This window comes from Phascolarctos cinereus, unplaced genomic scaffold (assembly GCF_003287225.1).
Source record: "Phascolarctos cinereus isolate Bilbo 61053 unplaced genomic scaffold, phaCin_HiC Scaffold_2;HRSCAF=192, whole genome shotgun sequence".
NCBI lineage: Eukaryota > Metazoa > Chordata > Mammalia > Diprotodontia > Phascolarctidae > Phascolarctos > Phascolarctos cinereus.
In genome coordinates this window covers 48830870-48849142 of record NW_027555625.1, presented here as the reverse complement: position 1 = coordinate 48849142, position 18273 = coordinate 48830870, and the positions used below count along the sequence as shown (strand labels likewise).

The 18273-nt window shown below is 42.0% G+C and overlaps 2 protein-coding genes across 2 annotated transcripts; one reads left to right on the top strand and one right to left on the bottom strand.

The window, feature by feature from the left end:
- Window positions 1–105: 105 nt before the first annotated feature.
- Window positions 106–3543, top strand: NIP7 (nucleolar pre-rRNA processing protein NIP7). Its single transcript, XM_020989086.1, has 5 exons — window positions 106–223; window positions 783–869; window positions 979–1117; window positions 2295–2435; window positions 2943–3543. The coding sequence occupies exons 1-5, from the start codon at window positions 168–170 to the stop codon at window positions 3060–3062; spliced, it is 543 nt and encodes a 180-aa protein (XP_020844745.1). The 5' UTR covers window positions 106–167; the 3' UTR covers window positions 3063–3543.
- Window positions 3544–4597: 1054 nt separating this feature from the next.
- On the bottom strand, window positions 4598–17696 carry TMED6 (transmembrane p24 trafficking protein 6). Its single transcript, XM_020989085.2, has 4 exons — window positions 17344–17696; window positions 7720–7846; window positions 6010–6164; window positions 4598–5080 (listed from the first exon to the last, which is right to left on the bottom strand). Exons 1-4 carry the CDS (start codon window positions 17647–17649, stop codon window positions 4847–4849), a joined length of 822 nt encoding a protein of 273 aa, XP_020844744.2. The 5' UTR covers window positions 17650–17696; the 3' UTR covers window positions 4598–4846.
- Between the last annotated feature and the right edge of the window lie 577 nt (window positions 17697–18273).

Genomic DNA, 18273 nt, shown 5'->3' with positions numbered 1-18273 from the left:
GAAAGACCTCCCAGCCTCTATGGTCCGTGGTGGAGGTCGGCCGGGAAATCTTGGCAAAGGAGGGAGGAGCTAACGTGAGCAGCCAATGAAAATGTGGGCGGAGAAGAGGAGTTACTTCCGCTTCCGGAGGTCTAAGGCGTGCGGCTCTGGGTTTGCTTTGCTGCAAAATGCGACCCCTGACCGAAGAGGAGACCAGCACCTTGTTCCAAAAGCTCTCGAAATAGTGAGGACTGGGGGAAAGAGGGGGAACGAGGGAGAGCGGGAGCTTGGGGGCTCCCGGGAGGGCTGGGCCAGACCCGGGCCGAAGGTTAGGGGAGGGGACACGTGGGTTCGGGGCGCGTGGAAGCGGGAAGCCCCGAGAGCCGAGCCTGCCCCCCAGCCGGGTGACGCCTGGTAAGCTCTGGGCCTCGTTTTCCGTATCTGTGAGCTAGATGGTAAGCCCTTTGAGGGCAGGCGTTGTCTTTCTTTTCTTTGTGTCCCCAGCGCTTAGCACATGCCTGGCACATAGTAGGCACTTAATGAATGTTGATTAATTGATAGATTGACTGTAAAACGAAAGGGAGTTCTGCTGAGAGACACAGGGTGCCTGGACTGTTGTGCTAGGAGTCAGAAGACCTGGTTTCGAGCCCTGTCTCAAACACTAGCTGGGCAAGTGTTTGTACAGGCATGTCACTTGATCCTTATGGGCCTCAATTTCATCATCTATAAAACAAGGGGAGTTTGACTCAACGATCCTGCGATCCCTTCTGGTCCTAAATCTGTGGTTCCCTTTGTGTTTGCAGTATTGGAGAAAACATTCAGTTGCTTGTGGACCGACCCGATGGCACCTACTGTTTCCGACTCCATAAAGACAGAGTCTACTATGTAAGGTGAGCGTTTCTGGATTGGGCTGGAGCTCTGGTGGGTGGGTGTTTGGGAGACTGAGAGAACCTGAGAGCGCTGCTTATGCCACCTGTATTTGTCTCCATTTCCCGGCAGCGAGAAGATTCTGAAGCTGGCAGTGAATATCTCCCGGGAGAAGCTGGTGTCTCTGGGGACCTGCTTTGGGAAGTTCACTAAGACCCAGAAGTTCAGATTGCACATCACTGCCCTGGATTACCTGGCACCCTATGCAAAGGTAGGCAGTTGTTTCAGTGCTGAGGAAATTGTTTTCAGCAGTCTGCAGGAGGTCTTAAGTGTCCAGGATTGAACCACATCAGTGGCTCTGGCCATCCCAGTATACTGTGAAATGCTTTGGTTATGGCTTTGGCAGAACTGCATGTGAATCTCAGCTTTCCTTAGGCTATAAAACAAGGGGGTGGGAGTAGATGATCTCTAATGTACTCATAAAATTTAAATTCTACAGTAGGAGAAGGAAAGATAGCTTTTGGTATGAAATTGGTTATTGATTACTGCTTGATTGTTAAGAGTTTTTAGTTAATTAGTGAAACTAGTATCTGTGAATCCTATTTGAGTTAAATACGGTAGGCCTTGAGAAGTAGAGTTTGTAAGAGCTTATGTACCAGATCTTAAGGCTGCAAGCTGGTCCATTCTTCTGAGGGAGATAAGGAAGGTGGATGATTCAGATTCAGACTGGTTGGGAGATGTTTTTCTTAGCACTGAGTCTCACCGGTGTGGGAGATGGTATCTGTCATGGGACTTTGCAGAGGATGTTGACTAACTCTGTATTTTCCCTTTTGCCCAAATCTGGAGACTCCTCTTGCCAGTGATTGTGTTGTGTAGTCCACCCTTTGCCTTTGTTGTAGACTAATTGTAGTCTTAATTTAGTTTGCAGCGCTGGAGCTCATGCAACCACCAAACTTTATAAAAAGCTGCTCTGGTTGTAAGGCGTGTCTTTGGTCATTGAGAGACCACTGACCCCTGTTGGCAGTTGGTATTATCTTTGTGGCTGCCTCAATTGCCTTTGTACCTCAGAGTGTCTTCATCAAAGATTTTAAGTACTTTTTGACCTTCTCTTACTGAGGTCAGAAGAAGATTTGACTCCTTGGAGATTCAGATGGAGTGAGCATTGTTCAGTGGACGTATCTTTTTTACAAGGTTTTTAGAAGTTCTGTTACCATTTGGCCTCATGACCAAGGAAAGTATTTTCTCATTACTAATCCCTGTGAAACAGGAGGAAATTAACAGTGTGTAGGGACTTTCACTTCCTTCTTCACTGTACTCTGTACCTGTCTTTCTTTTTAAAATTCCTTCAAGAGAAAAATAACCCAAGAGCTAGCAAATGGTTCAACTATTGGGATGTAAATATAAATACTAATTTGATGTCTCATTTAGATGAATATTCTTTTTTGTAGCATAAAGTATGGGTGAAACCTGGAGCAGAGCAATCATTCTTGTATGGGAACCATGTGTTAAAGTCTGGCCTGGGTCGAATCACAGAAAATACTAATCAGTATCAGGGACTGGTGGTGTACTCCATGGCAGATGTCCCTTTGGTGAGTAGAAGTAGTAGATGCATTAGTTCTTTTTAGAGAAAAAAAATTATACCCTTTATGCATTCAAAGAAAATTTAGGGGTTTTGTCTTATAGTACTGGCTAGGTTTTCACGTGAGGCAAAGGCAATGCCAGCATTTGGGAACTACCTTCCACCGAGGTACTGCAGTAATCCTTCCTTGTGATGTAGAGGTCACCCTGGGTTCCCAAAGACTATGTCAGAGAAGCATAATTTCTGGCAGGTTTTGCCACTCTTAGAAAGGCTTCAGATATGGCCCCACCAGCAGACTGTCTGAGGACCAGCCTTGTTCAGGGCTATCAGTTGGGGTGGGATGGGGACTTTTTGGTCAGAGCAGTTCATAAAAGCACTGAATGTAGAGGATGGTGTCTGGGAGAATACCTTTCAGAGGGCGTCCTCACATTAATGAAAATCACTGGGCCATGGAACGTGCCGGGGTGAATAGAATGCAGCGCCTCATGAATCCTTGTCCTTTCTGTTGAATCTCCAGGGTTTTGGTGTGGCAGCCAAGTCCACGCAGGACTGCAGGAAGGTGGACCCCATGGCAATTGTTGTGTTTCACCAAGCCGACATTGGGGAATACGTGCGTCATGAAGACACACTGATTTAATTCCTCTTATGGACTTGTGACCAGGATTTTTTTCCTGTGGGAGTGGCTGAACTACCAATCCACCCTCTTAGTGACCTATGCCATGACTTGTGGATGCACTTGGTTTTCAGTTGGCCATTCTTACTATTGCAGGGGCACTGGGGCCTAGTGCATCAAATACTGTACTCGGAAGTTGGAAGACCGGGGCTTGAATCTGCTGCTTGGCATAGTGCCTGGCACATAGTAGGCGCTTAATAAGCCTTGAATGATTGTCATCTCTGACACTTAGCAGCTGGGTGATCCCATGCAGTACTTCACTGGATTCACCTGGTTGTTGTGAGGATCAAATTGGAGATAAAGTACTTGGGGCAAAAGTGGGGGGGAAGTCTTAAGCTTTCGTTGTAAACAATTGCAGGGTGAGCACTTGTTTAACAAGAAAATGAGATATTTGAACCTCTTTTGTTTAATACTGATTAAATTGAATACCATGTTTTATACAGAATGAAGTCACTTCTTGCTCCTTGGTATAGGCCCTGATATTTTTTAGAACTGAGGACAAATATAGCTGTTTCTTGTAGCTCTTATGTAAGCAGATGGTTATTGAACACTCAGCTGTCTGTTCTTACGTCAATTCAGTGGCATGGGACAAAACAGGTATTTTGTATTTCCCTCAGTTTTACGTACAGATTGTGACCAGAGTGTAATAAGGACACCAGGGTGTCATACTGAGAAAGGTGATTGTGCAGAATTCACATTTATTTTTCAGTCTCTTTTCCATGGTTTCTTTTCTGGTGTTGCTCCTACAGTATCCTACTGATCATTGTTTATATGGAAATGATAAGCCCTACTGATAAGATTAGGAGTTTGTTGAAACCAGGTGTAATCTCTCTATTAAACTGATGTGTTACTGGCAAGGTAGACTCCATTTGGGTATTGAAAACAGGGAAAGAAAGATACTTGTCTTTCCGTCCAGCAGACTTTTTTGAAGCCAAGGGCCAAACAGATGATGAACCTGTAGAGGGATTCTACTTCTGATTGTTTTACCTTTAGAATGCCAACAACAATAGTAGTTTGGCTAAATATAGGTCTTATCACCTTACTGTACCAACCAAGACTTTATTCCAGCTACATTTTAAAAAAATTCTTTTCCACTGCTTCACTAAGCTGAACAAAAGGCCTTTGATACAGGCTCTGAAATTCATAATTCATATCCACTCATCTGTCCCCTTCATCCAAAGGATTTGGTGATTTTTTTTCTAGAGTACTTAATTTATATAAAGCCACAGAAGGGCTGGCTTACATTTTAGACAGATTATTGCTTTGCAAGTCTACTTATCTTTAATTCAGAAGATGTAATTTATAGAAGTACAAAATGGTTTCCAACATTGATAAGGTCTTTATTTATTTTTACTTAATATTGGCTGTGATCCATCTTCCAGCTCTTGTTCTCATACATCCCTAGCTTTCTTTCCTGTTTTAAGATTTTTCTTTCCTTTAGCAACCCACCTCTCCATCCCCCAACTCCTTTAGGCTCTAGATAAATATGGTTGGTAGAATTTAGGGGAATAGTTATTAGCACCATTTAGAGCAAGCTTTTTAAGGACTTGTCATGGACTCGCTTAAAGCCAAGTAATAATTCTGAATTTAGTTATTTTTACTGCTGCTCCTGGTCCTTTGTGAGTGATGACAATGATTTTTTAAAAATTTGGTGTGGATGGTTAATTTCTGTAACGCTTTCATAAAACTGATTTGATGAGCTTTGGGGAAAAAAAGGGGAGTGGGAGGGATTAGGACTTGTCTTGCCTTTAACATCTTGGCTTCCTCGTGTCTGTGACTTGGGGGGCATTGAAGAGACGCTTCAGGAAATACAACTGCAGGATCCCAGAAAGGACAATAACTATACTCTGGGCTGTTGACCACCAGTTCACGTAGTTATAGTTTGATTGGAGAGTGAAAAAGTCAGACCCTTTCCTCATGCGGGCAAAGTTGTAGTACCTCCACATGTGGAAGATATTCATCTGGACCTTGTGTGTACTCTCCTAAGGAAAAAGATGAAAGAAGGTAAAGGATGGTTCCTGTAGGTGGACCCCAGCAGTAATCCAAGCTGTCTAATGTAGCTTATACGCTGGGCAGATGTTTTTCACCATTGTGAAGTGAACAGCCTACATTGTTGCATATGCAGAACGTTTTTAGGCATTTGGGGATGTTTGTCTACCAAACGCTTAGGCTGATTATATAACAAGTTAAACCAGCATCAGAAGCCTAGATCTTCCCTAAGTTCTTCAGAAATACATATTTATACTACCCCCTCCTAGATACTGATCATAAGAGTAATTTTAAACTTGGGGAAGACCCAGGTTATCTGGTTGTACCCTTTATTTTATAAATGAAAAAACCAAAGCCCAGAGAGATCAACTGATTGCCCGCCTAGGGCTACGATCACTCATTACTCTTACCAAAATGCATCCACTTTCTTTTTTTTCCCCCCTGAGGCAACTGGCGTTAAGTGACTTGCCCAGGATCACACAGCTAGTAAGTATTGTGTCTGAGGTTGGACTTGAACTCAGGTCCTCATGACTCCAAGGCCAGTGCTCTATCCACTGCACCACCTAGCAGCCCCAATGCATCTACTTTCTATCCTACCTCTGAATCCTTTCACAGTTGGAGATAAATAGCATTCCCCTCAATAATGTAACCTAAAGCTAAGATGTTCTCTCCCAAACGGTGTGTCTTTCTGCTTCACATTCACTGTTAGCGTTGAAGCGTCTTCAGTGCAACAGAGTGGGTAACTTGCAGAATCCAGAATTGAGTAGCTGTCCTATTCTAGACCTTGCCCACAAGACCATCATTTCCTGCCGTCTTTTCTCCAGACTTCATTTCCAATCCCCTTTTCCTTTATTAAAAAATGTGTTCATAAGTCGTTTCACTCTCAGTACAGAAATGTTTCCCCCTTCGGAGCATTCATTACCTCGATGGCATCCAGAGTATCATTCAGTTTTTGTCTCTCCTCATTCTTCTGATCATTCGCCATGTCAGCCCCCTTGTAAAAGACTCCAAAATTGAGATACACTTGGACAGAGGCGAAATGGTTATGTTGATTGCTCAGGCAAAGCTGGTGAAAGCCTGTAGGAATTCCCAGATGAGTACGGAGTTTTCAGTTTCCCAGCGCTACTTAAGTAAGGTTCTTATATGCCCCCACTTCCTTGGCTCTTAATCTGCCATCCTTTATACAAAGCCTTTAAAGCTACCGAGGCAGGAAAAAAATTGAATCATGTTCTGATTTAATTCCGAATAGTAAGCCCTCTCGCTGCAGTTTAATAGCATTTATACTGGGTATAATAACTGCATCCTGCAAGAATTTCCTTCTGCTTCTTCTCTTTCAGCAATACATAATTACCATTTATTTAATTAAGCTTCCTTCTCTTCCCATTTGGAAGACTCCCCCTCAATGCTAGTTCACCTTCTCTCTGGAATTAATTCTTATTTGTCCTGTTTTATCTTGTAGGTACATAGTTGTTTCTTTTTTTTTCTTTTTTTTAAGGCAATTGGGGTTAAGTGACTTGCCCAGGGTCACACAGCTAGTAAGTGTCAAGTGTCTGGTCTGAGGCCAGATTTGAACTCGGGTCCTCCTGACTCCAGGGGCCAGTGTTCTGTCCACTGCGCCACCTGGCTGCCCCTACATGGTTGTTTATCCCTTAGGATATAGTACCTAGCACAGAGTAAAATGCTTTAGTCCGAATCAGCTTGGTCAATAATAATCAACAGTTTGCCTTCTGAATAGATCCACCTGCTTCTCTGGACCATGCGTTTTGCTGAGTTAACAAGAACTTTTATCCCTTACCGGGATGTCAGAGATGGGCTTTCTCCACCTTCCATACCCTTGCATAAGTGGTCTCCTGTGCCTTCTTTCCTGTGGAAAACACTTCTTCCCCACATCAGCTTTTTGGAATTCTCATCTTCCTTCAAAGCACAACTCGAGAGCCCCATCCTCTGTGAGGCCTTTTAAAGTGCTGTCTACCCGAAGGGACAGCTAGGTGGGTAGCTGGATCTCTGTCCAGCTGGGCCTGCAGGCAGGAAGACCCAAGTTCAGATCTATCCTCAAACACTTATACTGGCTGTGAGACCCTGGGCAAGTCACTTAACCCTTAACCCTGTTTGAGCTAGAGAAGGAAACGGCAAACCACTACAGTATCTACGAAGAAAAACTCGAATGGGGTCATGTAGAGTTGAACATGACTAAAATCACAACAAATCTACCTGAAATTGCCTTGTATACTTTGTATTTATTTCTTTATGACAATGAATCTCTCCCCAGAAGAATGGAAGCTCCTTGAGGGCAGGGAATGGGATGTCTCATTCTGTGCTTTTGTATCTACAATACCGATGGACACCCACCTTGTCATGGGGGGCTGCTGCTCACAGGTTTTTGGGAGCACATGACTAGGGGCCCCCCGTATCCTTCCAAGTATCCAATACTTTCAATACTATCCCATATCCTAGAGCCTTGCACTTAATAAATGTTTAAATGAACTTGCCATTTCCTTATCAGTCTAGGGGGGGAAAAAAAGCCTTAATCTCAATACCCCCCTAGATATTTTGCTCAATTGTCTAGAAACCACAGACCAAGGTGACAAGATGGGGAACTGAATAGGCAGCTACTGTACTACTGAACACAGACCTGTCTCTTTGGTAGAAAAGTTGATCTGGCCTCGGATGTCCTGGGATTTATCAATGAGAAAACCTTTTGGAGTACGTGCAGTGGCAGTAATATGACGGCCGTGTAAAAATCCCATTGTCCGCTGGACCTGCCAAGATATGGAGAGCAGGGTGAAGAACGTCTAGGTGTAAGCTTCTTAAAAGCTGGCAGTTTTCATTTCTGTCTTTCTCTCACCAACACCTAGTGCAGTGCACCTTGGAGCACAGTAAACACAAAAGAAACCTGTGTTGAATTGGACTGATTTATAGCAGTCAGCAATGAGAAGCTATAGAGATCTCAGAGTGACCAAATACCAAATGCAAGCCCCATCTGAGGAGGTCAACAGGTCTGAACTTATAAAACGGAGCTGTTGGGCCATATTTATGCTCTTTCATCACTTTAAGAAAAGTCAAGGATTGATAAATCTGTAATTTCATTAGATATCTTCGAAATAGGGCTCACCTTAATGAATTGAATTAGTATTGAAAGCAGCTTTTATGCCCTTCATTTTATGCCCCTCATTTTATGCCCCTCATTGCTTGGACATGATGTCCAAATATCAGTGTATGTGTGTGTGTATGTGAGTGTGTGTGCGCGTGTGTATATATACACACGCACACACATTTATACATACATACACACATATACATACACATACATATAATCCACATAACATACACACATACATACACACATTTTTTTCAGTCATTAAAAATCCATCTTCCATAAAGAAAGAAAAACAAAACTCATATTATGCTAATCTGCAGTCAGGCAAAATTCTCACGTTGGCTATGTTCCCTCTCACTCCCCACCCCAGAGCTCAGTGTTCTCTATGAATCCATCCCTTTTCTGTTAGGAAGTGAGTAGCATGTTTTATCGTTGGTCGTATGGCACTGTGTGTGGTCATTGCACTGATCGGAGTTCCTAAGTATTTCAAGGTTATTTGTCTTTACAATACTGTTGTTACTGTTTAATATATTCTTGTAATCTGTTCACCTTACTCTCAGTCAATTCATATATGCCTTCCCAGGTTTCTCTGAAACCATCCCCTTCATCATTTCTCACAGCACAGTAATATTCCATTATATTTGTATAACATGATTTATTCAGCCTTTCTGTAATTGATGAATGCGCTTTAAGAGCTACTATACATATTTTTGTACATTTGGCTCCTTTTCCTCTTTCTTTGATCTCTTTGGGGTATAGTTTCAGGTTGCTTTCAAGAATGGCTGGACCAGTCACAGCACAACAGTGCATTCATGAGTATTTTTCATGTCATTATGGATAGCTTGGATTTCTCCCTCTAAAAACTTTATTTATAGTTGTGATAGGAATTTAAAATTTCCCTTTTTTTATGATTTCTTTTAAGATTTCATGATATATAATGGCCAAGTTATTTTTTTTATTTTGATCATAGCTTTTTAAAATTACCTCTCCTCAGTCTCCTTTCCAGATCCATCATTATTGTAATAAGGTATCTTACATTTTCTTCTATTTCTTTCAGTCTTTTGACTTCATTTTAATATTTCTTTTGTCTCAATGACTTCCAAAGGACTTATGATGAAAAATGCCATTCATCTCCAGAGAATGGCCTTCTGAATGAAGATCTAAGCATTTTTTTTACTTTCTTCTTTTTTCTTGGAGGTTTTTTGATCTGTATTTTCTTTCACAACATGACTAATAAGGAAATATGTTTTGCATGACTGCACATGCATAATCCCTACAAATCACTTGCCCTCTCAATGAGGGGGAAGGGGAGGGAGCTTTGGAGAAATGGAATTTGGAAATCAAAATTTAAAAAAAAGAATGTTAAAATTGTTTTTATATGTAATTGGGGGGAAATATTAAATTAAAAAATTGAAAAATAAAAAAAATTGTCTCATGGAGTCATTATTTTTATTTAGTTCATTCTAATTTTAAGCCAGTAATTTTCAGGTAAGGTTTTACGTTTCTTGTGCCAAGCTATTAATTCCCTTTCCAATTTTCTTTTATAATTCTCATTTATTTTCCATTTCCCCCTCTAGTGCTCTTGTTTCATTTATACTTTAAAAAAAATTTTTTTAACTTAGAGTTTGTATGAGAGTGCAATATGTAAAAGAATTTATTTCTCTGTTACTCTGACATTAATTTTGTCTATAAAAGCCACTTTAGAATCCTTATGTTTGCTCAACATTATTTTTTTGAATCCTGAACCTATGCATAAGCATAATAAAAATTCATTTTTTTCCAGGAATTCTTTTCGCACTTGTGCCCACACTGTGTTTTTGAAGCTTTTCTTGTAGATGTTTTGAAGTCATTCTCCTCTGGGTTTATATTCTGAGCATCTCTGTCACTTTAAAGCTTTATATAGTGAGATTTTTTTTCCCTTATTCTTCCAGCCAGCTTCCTGACTTTGGACTTTGTGTTAGGGCAAGTTCTGTACACTGCTGGAGGGAACATCTGAGCTGATCCTGCTGCTGTTTTATTGGGGATATTAAGTGTTGTTATTGCAGGACTTCAGGGACAGCTCAGTCTGGGGAACCTGCAAGTTTTCTGTTCTCAAAGTGGTGATTCTAGGCAAAGTCTGATTGCCATCCTCCTGGTCTCACCTCTGCAAGTTCCTAATCTAGGTTTGGGTTTATGTAATATGTCTGTGGACTTGCTCTGGTCAGAGTTCCAGTAGACTATCATTGACTCAGCCACTATCGGCCAGCTAGAAAGCTCTTCTGGTTCAGAATAACAGAACTGCAGACTCCCATTTGATCAGGAATTTCTGCCCTGGATGGTCTTCTACAGGCTTCAAACTAAAGGGTGGAACTGAGTCTCCACTCTACTTTTGGGGTCTGGGCCACAAAGCTCCTACTTATTTCTGAACTTGCTCCTTGCTCAGTACACAGCCCCAGGGCAGCAGTTGGGCCTTACTAGGTGCTTGTGTCCTCCTGAGTCAGCCTTGGAACTGGGCAGTGAGTTAAATAGGCAGGCTCCTCCTGCCGGTCGGTACCTGTTCTTAAATCCAGCACGAGGTTATACCTGGCTGTGGATCAGTGACCTCTTCTTCACCTGGTGGATGCATCTCCCTATGCTGAAGTGTTCCACTTGGCCATTCCTGGCTAGACCCCATCCTAGTGTCCACAGACCTCTCTGTCTCCCTATGCTGACCTGGGTTCAAAAAAGTGACTTATGATTTCTTTTTGTTGAATTTCCCAGTGGACTTGGTGTGGTGTGTTTTCTCGATCTGTTTGGAGGAGTTGTGGAGGAGAGTTTAGCTGTATTTTTTCCTGTTACTCTACCATCTTGGCTCCTCTTCTAATATCAGGATTAGGTAATATCTTCAATTAAGCGCACATTGCATAACCTCAGGTCAATTGGCCAGAGCTAGGGATTTTGAGGAAAGAATGTGTCATCATAGTGTATAGTCTTTGGACATTTTCCAGGCAATGGCTTATATCAGCAGTTCTCAGGACTCCTTTATGGTCTTAAAAACTGAGGACCCTCCCCCCCAAAAAAAGAAAAGTTTCTTATGTGGGTTGTGTCTATTGATATTTACCATATTAGAAATTCAAATGTACTAGTATTATTATGAAAATAGTTTTGACCCTGAAGATCCCCTTGAAAGTGTCTTAGTGAACAAAAGGTGTGCTGGAGCTAGCTTATCCTGGTACATGAGAGTCAATTGTTAAGCTTTCAGTGTGAGCATTCACAGCTCAAAAATCAGAAAATGCTGTAAATAAGGGCTTGACTTGTTCTTTTGTTGTCTAGACTTTTTTAAAAAAAAAGCAAGGGAGAAAATATTAATAATGCAAGTTAAACTAGAAAGTGTGTTTCATGCTTTCAGAAAGTCAGGGAACCCAGGTAAATTCTTTTGGACAGAGGGCACTAGTAGCTGAAGGGACCAGGAAAGGTTTCACGAAGGTGTCACCAGTAGAATTTTGAAAGGAACTATGGATTCTTCGAGGTGGAAGTAAGGAGGGAGTGCATTCCATGCATCCTGGGGACCATCTGTGAAAAAGCACTGGGGGCAGGAGATGTATCATGTGTGAGGTACAAATGGAACCGCCGGGACCTTTCAGGGAAGGAACACATTGAAAAGGTAGTTGTCAACGTAGGTTGGACCAGATTATGATGGACTTTATAAATAGAAGAGCTGACATGTCCTCACCCTCTTCGGTGCTGGAATCACAAACCATGGCCAGATCAACTCTGCAATTGCTCCTGTTTGAGGCTGTCAGTCTCTTTCTCAATGGCCCCACTCACCATTCCTGTAAGTTTTGGACCAAAATGCCCCTCCCTGGCCACCATTCCCCTATGTGTCTATTCCCCTATGGAAATACAAGCTCCTTAAGGAAAAGGACTGCCTTGGTATTTTAATCTCAAGCTCTCAGCACTGTGCTTGATGAATTTAAGTAAAGCCTTTTAAAAACGTACTTTTCATTCATTCATTCATTGAGTTGCATGGTAACATGGTTAGACCTGCACTTTAGAAAATGACTTTGGCTAATGTGTGAAAGGTGAATTGGATAGGAGAGAGGCGCAAGGCAAGGAGACTTGTAGGAGGCTATTGGAGTGAGCCACATGAGAGGTGATGCCCCCCTCTCAGAATCTGGGGGTTAGAAGGGACCTCAGTGGCCCTGTGGGCCAACCCATACACAAAAAGAATCCCCACTATAGCATACCTGATCAGCTGTTGCCCTGCCTTTGCTCAAAGACCTCCAGGGAGGGGAACTCACCACCTCTAGAGGCAGGCCATTCGTTGTTAGGAAGCTTTCCCTAGTTGCCTTTTTCCGATTTCCACCCATTGCTGCTGGTTCTGCCCTCTGGGGCCAAACGGAACAAGGCCATTTGCTCCCTTTTCTAGGTCATCTTCAAGTCAACAAGCCTTTACTAAGTGTTTATACTGTGTGCCAGGCACTGGGCTAAGCCCAGAGAGAGATAGGCAAAAATGTGGTTGTTGCCCTCAAAAAGCACCCAGTGCTCTAGCCTGTGAAGATCCTTTTGGATCCCACTTGTCATCCAGGGTCTTAGTTATCCCTCTCAGCTCAATGTCATCAGCAAATCTGATGAGCATGCCACCTGTGCCTTTCTCCGTCACTGATAAAAATGTTAAACAGCACTGGACCAGGCATGGACCTGTAAAGTACTCCACTAGAGACTTCCTGCCACTTTGACATCGCTTTCTTGAGAGCAAGGACCATCTCTGGCCTCTTTTTGTACCCCCAGTGCTTAGCACAGTGCCTGGCACATAATAGGTGCTTAATAAATATGGATTGGTTTGATTTGATCTTTAATGACTATCCTTTGAATTCTACTTTTTGACCAATTCAGCCTCCATCTATTCAGTCCACACTGGTGCATCTTCTCCATAAGAAGATAATGAGATAATTTGTCAAAAAGCTTTGCTAAAAATCTAGGTAAATGATATTTACATTTCCTTAATTTACTATTTTAGTAACTGTAAAAAATTGAAATGAAGTATTGCTTGCCTCCTCAATGGGTGGGGGAGGGCCTGGAGGAAGGGAGAGGATTAGGAATTCAGATTTTTAAAAATGAATATTAAAAATAAGTTTATTTTGAAAAAACTTTTTAATTGAAATGAAATTAGTTTGGCATGACCTGTTGATAAAGTTAGGCTGGTTCTTTGTAATCACCAATTCCCTTTCCAGGTATTCACCAATCATCCCTACAGTGATCCTTTTAGAATTTTCCCAGGAATCAAAGTTAAATTCACTGGCCTATAGTTTGGAGATTCTATTCTCTTCCTTCTTTGGAAATTGGGACATTCACCCTTCTCCAATCTTATGATTCCTCTCCTATTTTCCATGATTTTTCAGATATCACTGATGGTGGCCTGGCCATCATGTTTGCCAGTTCTTTCAGGAGCCAAAATGGTGGTTCATTTGAGCCAGGTGACTTGAATTCATCGAGGACAGCGCAGCATTCTCTTACTGTCTCCTTACTTTTCTTGGGTATCAACTATTAGTGATTTTTATTCTATCATTTCCAGTTTAAAAGCAATTCTCCTTTTCAGAGAAAACATAAGCAAGAGTTGAACAGCATTCCATTCTCTGTATTGTTAGTTATCATCATCTACTCCAAGCAAAAGTTCCATCCCTTCCTTGTTCCTCCTTTTTCTCCCAATAGAGCTATAAATAAATAAATCAGTGAATGAATGAATGAATGAAATTTGTTGTCTTTAGCTTCTCTGGCCAGCCTCAGCTCATTCTGAACTTCAGCATTACAACATAATTTTCGTAATAGATTTTTATTGTTATCTTTATTTTCACACTGCCATTTCCCTTTGTATGCCTTCTCCTCCCCTCTTCCAGGGAGGCATCTCTTATAATAAGAATTTTTTAAAAATAAAGAAAAAGAAAACAAAAAAAAATGAGCAAAACTGGTCAATAAATGGGAAAAAATCTTAGGTTATGATGTTCACATTCCCTGGGGCATATTCCTCCCCTTTTACCACTAATCCCCAAACCACTGCAAAGGAGCATGGGGAGTTGTCTGGACCACTTAGTCAACACTCCAACATTTAGTTTGGGGCCTGGCATATAGTGGGTGTTTAATAAATGCTTATTGACTTGACACTACTTTAAAAGACTGTGCCATGATTTTATATTCACCCAGTTGGCCTTGATTCCATCTTCTACACATTTCTTTTTTAAAAATAACATTATTTACTTCTGACAAAACCCATTTTTCCTTCTCACTGGAATTTTCCCTTTGTGTCTTCTGAATTTAGTTTCTGAGCATCATCCTTTCCTCCTGGGTTAACTTTCTCCTATAGTATGTTTTAGTCCGTGAGATTCTATTTATCTTTCCTCAAACCCTTTGAAATCTGCTTTCCCCAATTCTAAGGTGCATGTCATATCATGCCTGATTTCCTCTCCTCTTCACAAGTAAGACATAATGGAGGGAGAGGAGATGGTGTGGGAAGCTTAAAGAAAGGTTTAGAACAGCCTCTATGGGGAGTGAGTAAAAGAACTGATTGTCTTTTAATTAATTATAGATTCAAGATTGGGAAGAGAGGAGAATGAGGTTAGAGTGTGTATGATGTCCAGAGAGAGTACTGAGAGATGGACAGTCTGGATGTTTTGTTAGGATATATAATGAGTTTAGGAGGGGAAAGGCAGAGGGAGAGATGGAATTAGAAGAGGTTAAAGATCTGATGGAAGGAATGTCAGAGTTTTTCATTTTTGAAGTCGATCTCTTTTAGTTCAAGTTTCTGACCATCCCTGTGTGTAGCTGAGATGAAATGGAGAAGTACATCATGAGAGTCTGAGGTGGGGTAGACTGAGGAATTGGGTCATTGAGGTGTTTGGGGGTAATTCATTTTTTCAGCAGAATTCATGACAGTCACACATTTACTAGCATTTATGCATTTATACAGGTTTGCAGAATGCTTTCTTCACAACCCACCTCCCCCGTGACATAGTTATAATGACCCCAGCAGCAGCCTCCCTATGCCTAAAGAAGCCCCAGAGAAGCTCAAAAATCCCTCAGTCACCTTGTCAGATAGTAACAAAATCATTATTAGCAATATTAGCCACAAACCCCTTCCTCACCAGAGCTGAGAGAGGTTGGATATTCATTAGCCACCAATTCCCCACGAAACTTCCTTCCCATTAGCATGAATCCGCACCAACACCCAGATCCTTGTTCCCTTCCCCCAGTGTGAAAGAACCTTGCCACACTGGAACCCTTTAAAAACCAACCAGACTTTATTGGTTGGGGGGGCGGGGCGCGGGGTGACGTTGCCCCATTCCCTCAAGGTCCTCAGCCGGGTGTGACCAATTACATCTGAGGCTCCACTATCCTCTTTATATTGCATGTCCCCTCACTAGAGCTGGCTTGTTTTACTGTCCTGTGACTTCCATGTTTCCTTATACTGCACCTTTGTATTCTGAGCCTTCCTAATTCTGCATTCATACAGGAATATGGGAATTATTGGGCCCATTTTACAGATGAGAAACTTTAGGTTATCATCATCACATCTCAAAATCAAAATTTAGGTTATCATCTTCTCATCAAACTCTCATCACACAGCTTGTAAATATCTAAGGTGGAATTTGGTTTTGTTTGTTTGTTTTTTGTTTTTGTTTTTAGGCAATTGGGGTTAAGTGACTTGCCCGGGTCACACAGCTAATGTGTCAAGTGTTTGGTCGGAGGCCAGATTTGAACTCAGGTCCTCCTGATTTCAAGGCCGGTGCTCTATCCACTGTGCCACCTAGCTGCCCCCTCTAAGGTGGAATTTGAATCCAGATCATCTGAGTCCATGGCCAGTGCTAGATCGACTACATAATCCTCAGCTGTTTTCAGAGGCTATGGAATTGAGTTACCCTCCTATGACACACACCTTGAATAGAACAGGGTAGGGTATGGCCTGTAACTAAGTGGACCTTCCCTTACAACTGAGGCTACATATCAGACTATAGGCACAATTTGTTGTTTTGTCCTTGCTGGAATGTTCTAGAATGAAATCGTCTCATTAAGTTCTAATGTGAGACAGCCACTGCATGGTTCACCTTGACAGCTTGACAGCCCGTGCTTATAGAAAGGACAGCACGGGCAGCTCGTCTTCACTGGAGGTACGAGGTGAGCTCCTAAGCAAAGCAGGACCTTTGTGGACTTTCACAGATAAGAAGTAACTGCTGTGTGAGTGTGGAATGGGATTTAAACAGCCTGTTGCTGTGCAAACAGCAGTTGGAAGGAACAGGTTTCAAAGGCTGTTATGAGAACGTGTGACAGATAACAAAGGAAATGTAACAGCACCCACACTGGATTAGAGTCAGGGGTCGGCAAACCAGAGCCGAGAGTGGTATTTAAAAATGTAAAATCTATTCTTAGCTTGCTTTCTAGCCGTGCAAACAGGTGGCCGGGCTGTGGTTTGCTGATCCTTGGATTAGACAATTAGAAATTTACTCAGTCCCTCGAATATGTGGCCTTACAAGGCTACTCAAAGTTGGAACAGCATGGTCCTTTCCATGCTTTCTTACTCATCCACCTGCTAAATAAGGCACTTATGCTCTGAGTGTGTTTCCTCATGGTTAACGTTAAATGGGAATTAGGGCTAGTGCTGACTTCACAGGGTAGAACCAAATGAGATAACGCACATGAAGTGCTTTTGAAACTTGAAGCACTATATAAATCTCAATTGTTTTTACTGTTGTTACTTCAGTTACTCAGCTGTCCTGATCGTACCATCTTATACCAAATTCTTTCCAATCATTTGTCTGCCAGCACCATTCGGAAACCATCGAGTCCCAAATATGATTTCAAATAACATGAAATTAGGATCTGTATGACCCATACCATGAACAAATCAGTTTGGTTGTATCTTTTCACTGGTGATATATGAATACATTTAAAAATCTCCTAAGGTAAAGGAAATGAGTGACCAGGGCAATCTGGATACCTTTCTATGGCTAAAGAAAGATCTACGGCTTCTCTCTTATGCCATATGTTCAACCCTCTTGGGTGTGATGAATAATCCTTTTGCTGGGGACTCTAGTCAGAACGAGATGCCAGGCTAGTAAGTAATATCAGGGTGAAGGGAACATAGCCTCCCTCTAGAAGAATAAATAATGAAAGCCCCTGCTTGACAAGGGAAGCTCCTTGGTGACCCACCTCGTAAGTGAAGTAAAAGTATCCACTTTGGTGAGCAAACTGCCAGAAGCATTCTGTTTCTCCTGGTGAGACCATGATGGCAAAATCATAGCGATCAGCTCCACGAAAAAGTGTTTGGTCAGTGAGGCCACTGAAGGGCTCTGTCTTCTGTCCTCTGGCCAATAGCACCAGATTCAGGAATGCCACTACAACCACGAAGAGGGAAGGAGACATGCTGCTTCCTCCAGAATCCAGACGCTTTGCTTGGAGCAGAGCAGGGGACGATCGGTTTTGGCCACTGTTGGGGTAATAATTAACTTCACTCATCCCTCTTCTGGCAATTATAGTTCCCCACACATCGAGGACCTTGGGTCACGCATATTGCCTCTTAAGTATGGGACACTCAAAGTGACTGGCTTATGGCTCTTTCTAGTTTTAGAAAAAACAAATGATTTTTAGTCCTGGATACTGGCTAAAAACAGAGCATACTGCCAACCATCCTTAGCAAACTGTAATTTTTTATTTCAACTTACTTGGGCAACTGAGTAAATTTAGAGTATAATCCCTAAGTAAATGAACAAATAAGTTTCTTGTGTATAGTTTTCTATTACTATCTATTTAAAAGTGCCAGCTTTCAAAGATGAGTTCTGGGGGCAGCTAGGTGGTGCAGTGGATAGAGCTCCGGCCTTGGAGTCAGGAGGAGCTGAGTTCAAATGTGACCTCAGACACTTGACACTTACTAGGTGTGTGACCCTGGGCAAGTCACTTAACCCTGATTGCCTCACCCAAAAGCAAAAATAAATAAATGAATGAATGAATGAATGAATGTGAGGTCTAATCTCAGTTCTTATCCCAACTACTCCTTACTTTCCTGGGTCCCAGTTTCCTCAACTGTTAAAGAAAGGGGTTAGACACTTCAAGATGATTTGAGACCTTGTCTAGATTGGGGGT

Excerpts from the sequence above, each read along its gene's own strand:
- TMED6 (XM_020989085.2), bottom strand. The coding sequence starts at position 17,649 with ATGAGTGAAGTTAATTATTACCCCAACAGTGGCCAAAACCGATCGTCC. Across the intron at positions 7,847-17,343 it reads ACTTTTACTTCACTTACGAG|GTCCAGCGGACAATGGGATT; the intron begins GTGGGTCACCAA and ends ATATCTTGGCAG. Across the intron at positions 6,165-7,719 it reads CTTTTCTACCAAAGAGACAG|GCTTTCACCAGCTTTGCCTG; the intron begins GTCTGTGTTCAG and ends GAATTCCTACAG.
- NIP7 (XM_020989086.1), top strand. The coding sequence starts at position 168 with ATGCGACCCCTGACCGAAGAGGAGACCAGCACCTTGTTCCAAAAGCTC. Across the intron at positions 870-978 it reads GACAGAGTCTACTATGTAAG|CGAGAAGATTCTGAAGCTGG; the intron begins GTGAGCGTTTCT and ends ATTTCCCGGCAG. Across the intron at positions 1,118-2,294 it reads ACCTGGCACCCTATGCAAAG|CATAAAGTATGGGTGAAACC; the intron begins GTAGGCAGTTGT and ends TCTTTTTTGTAG.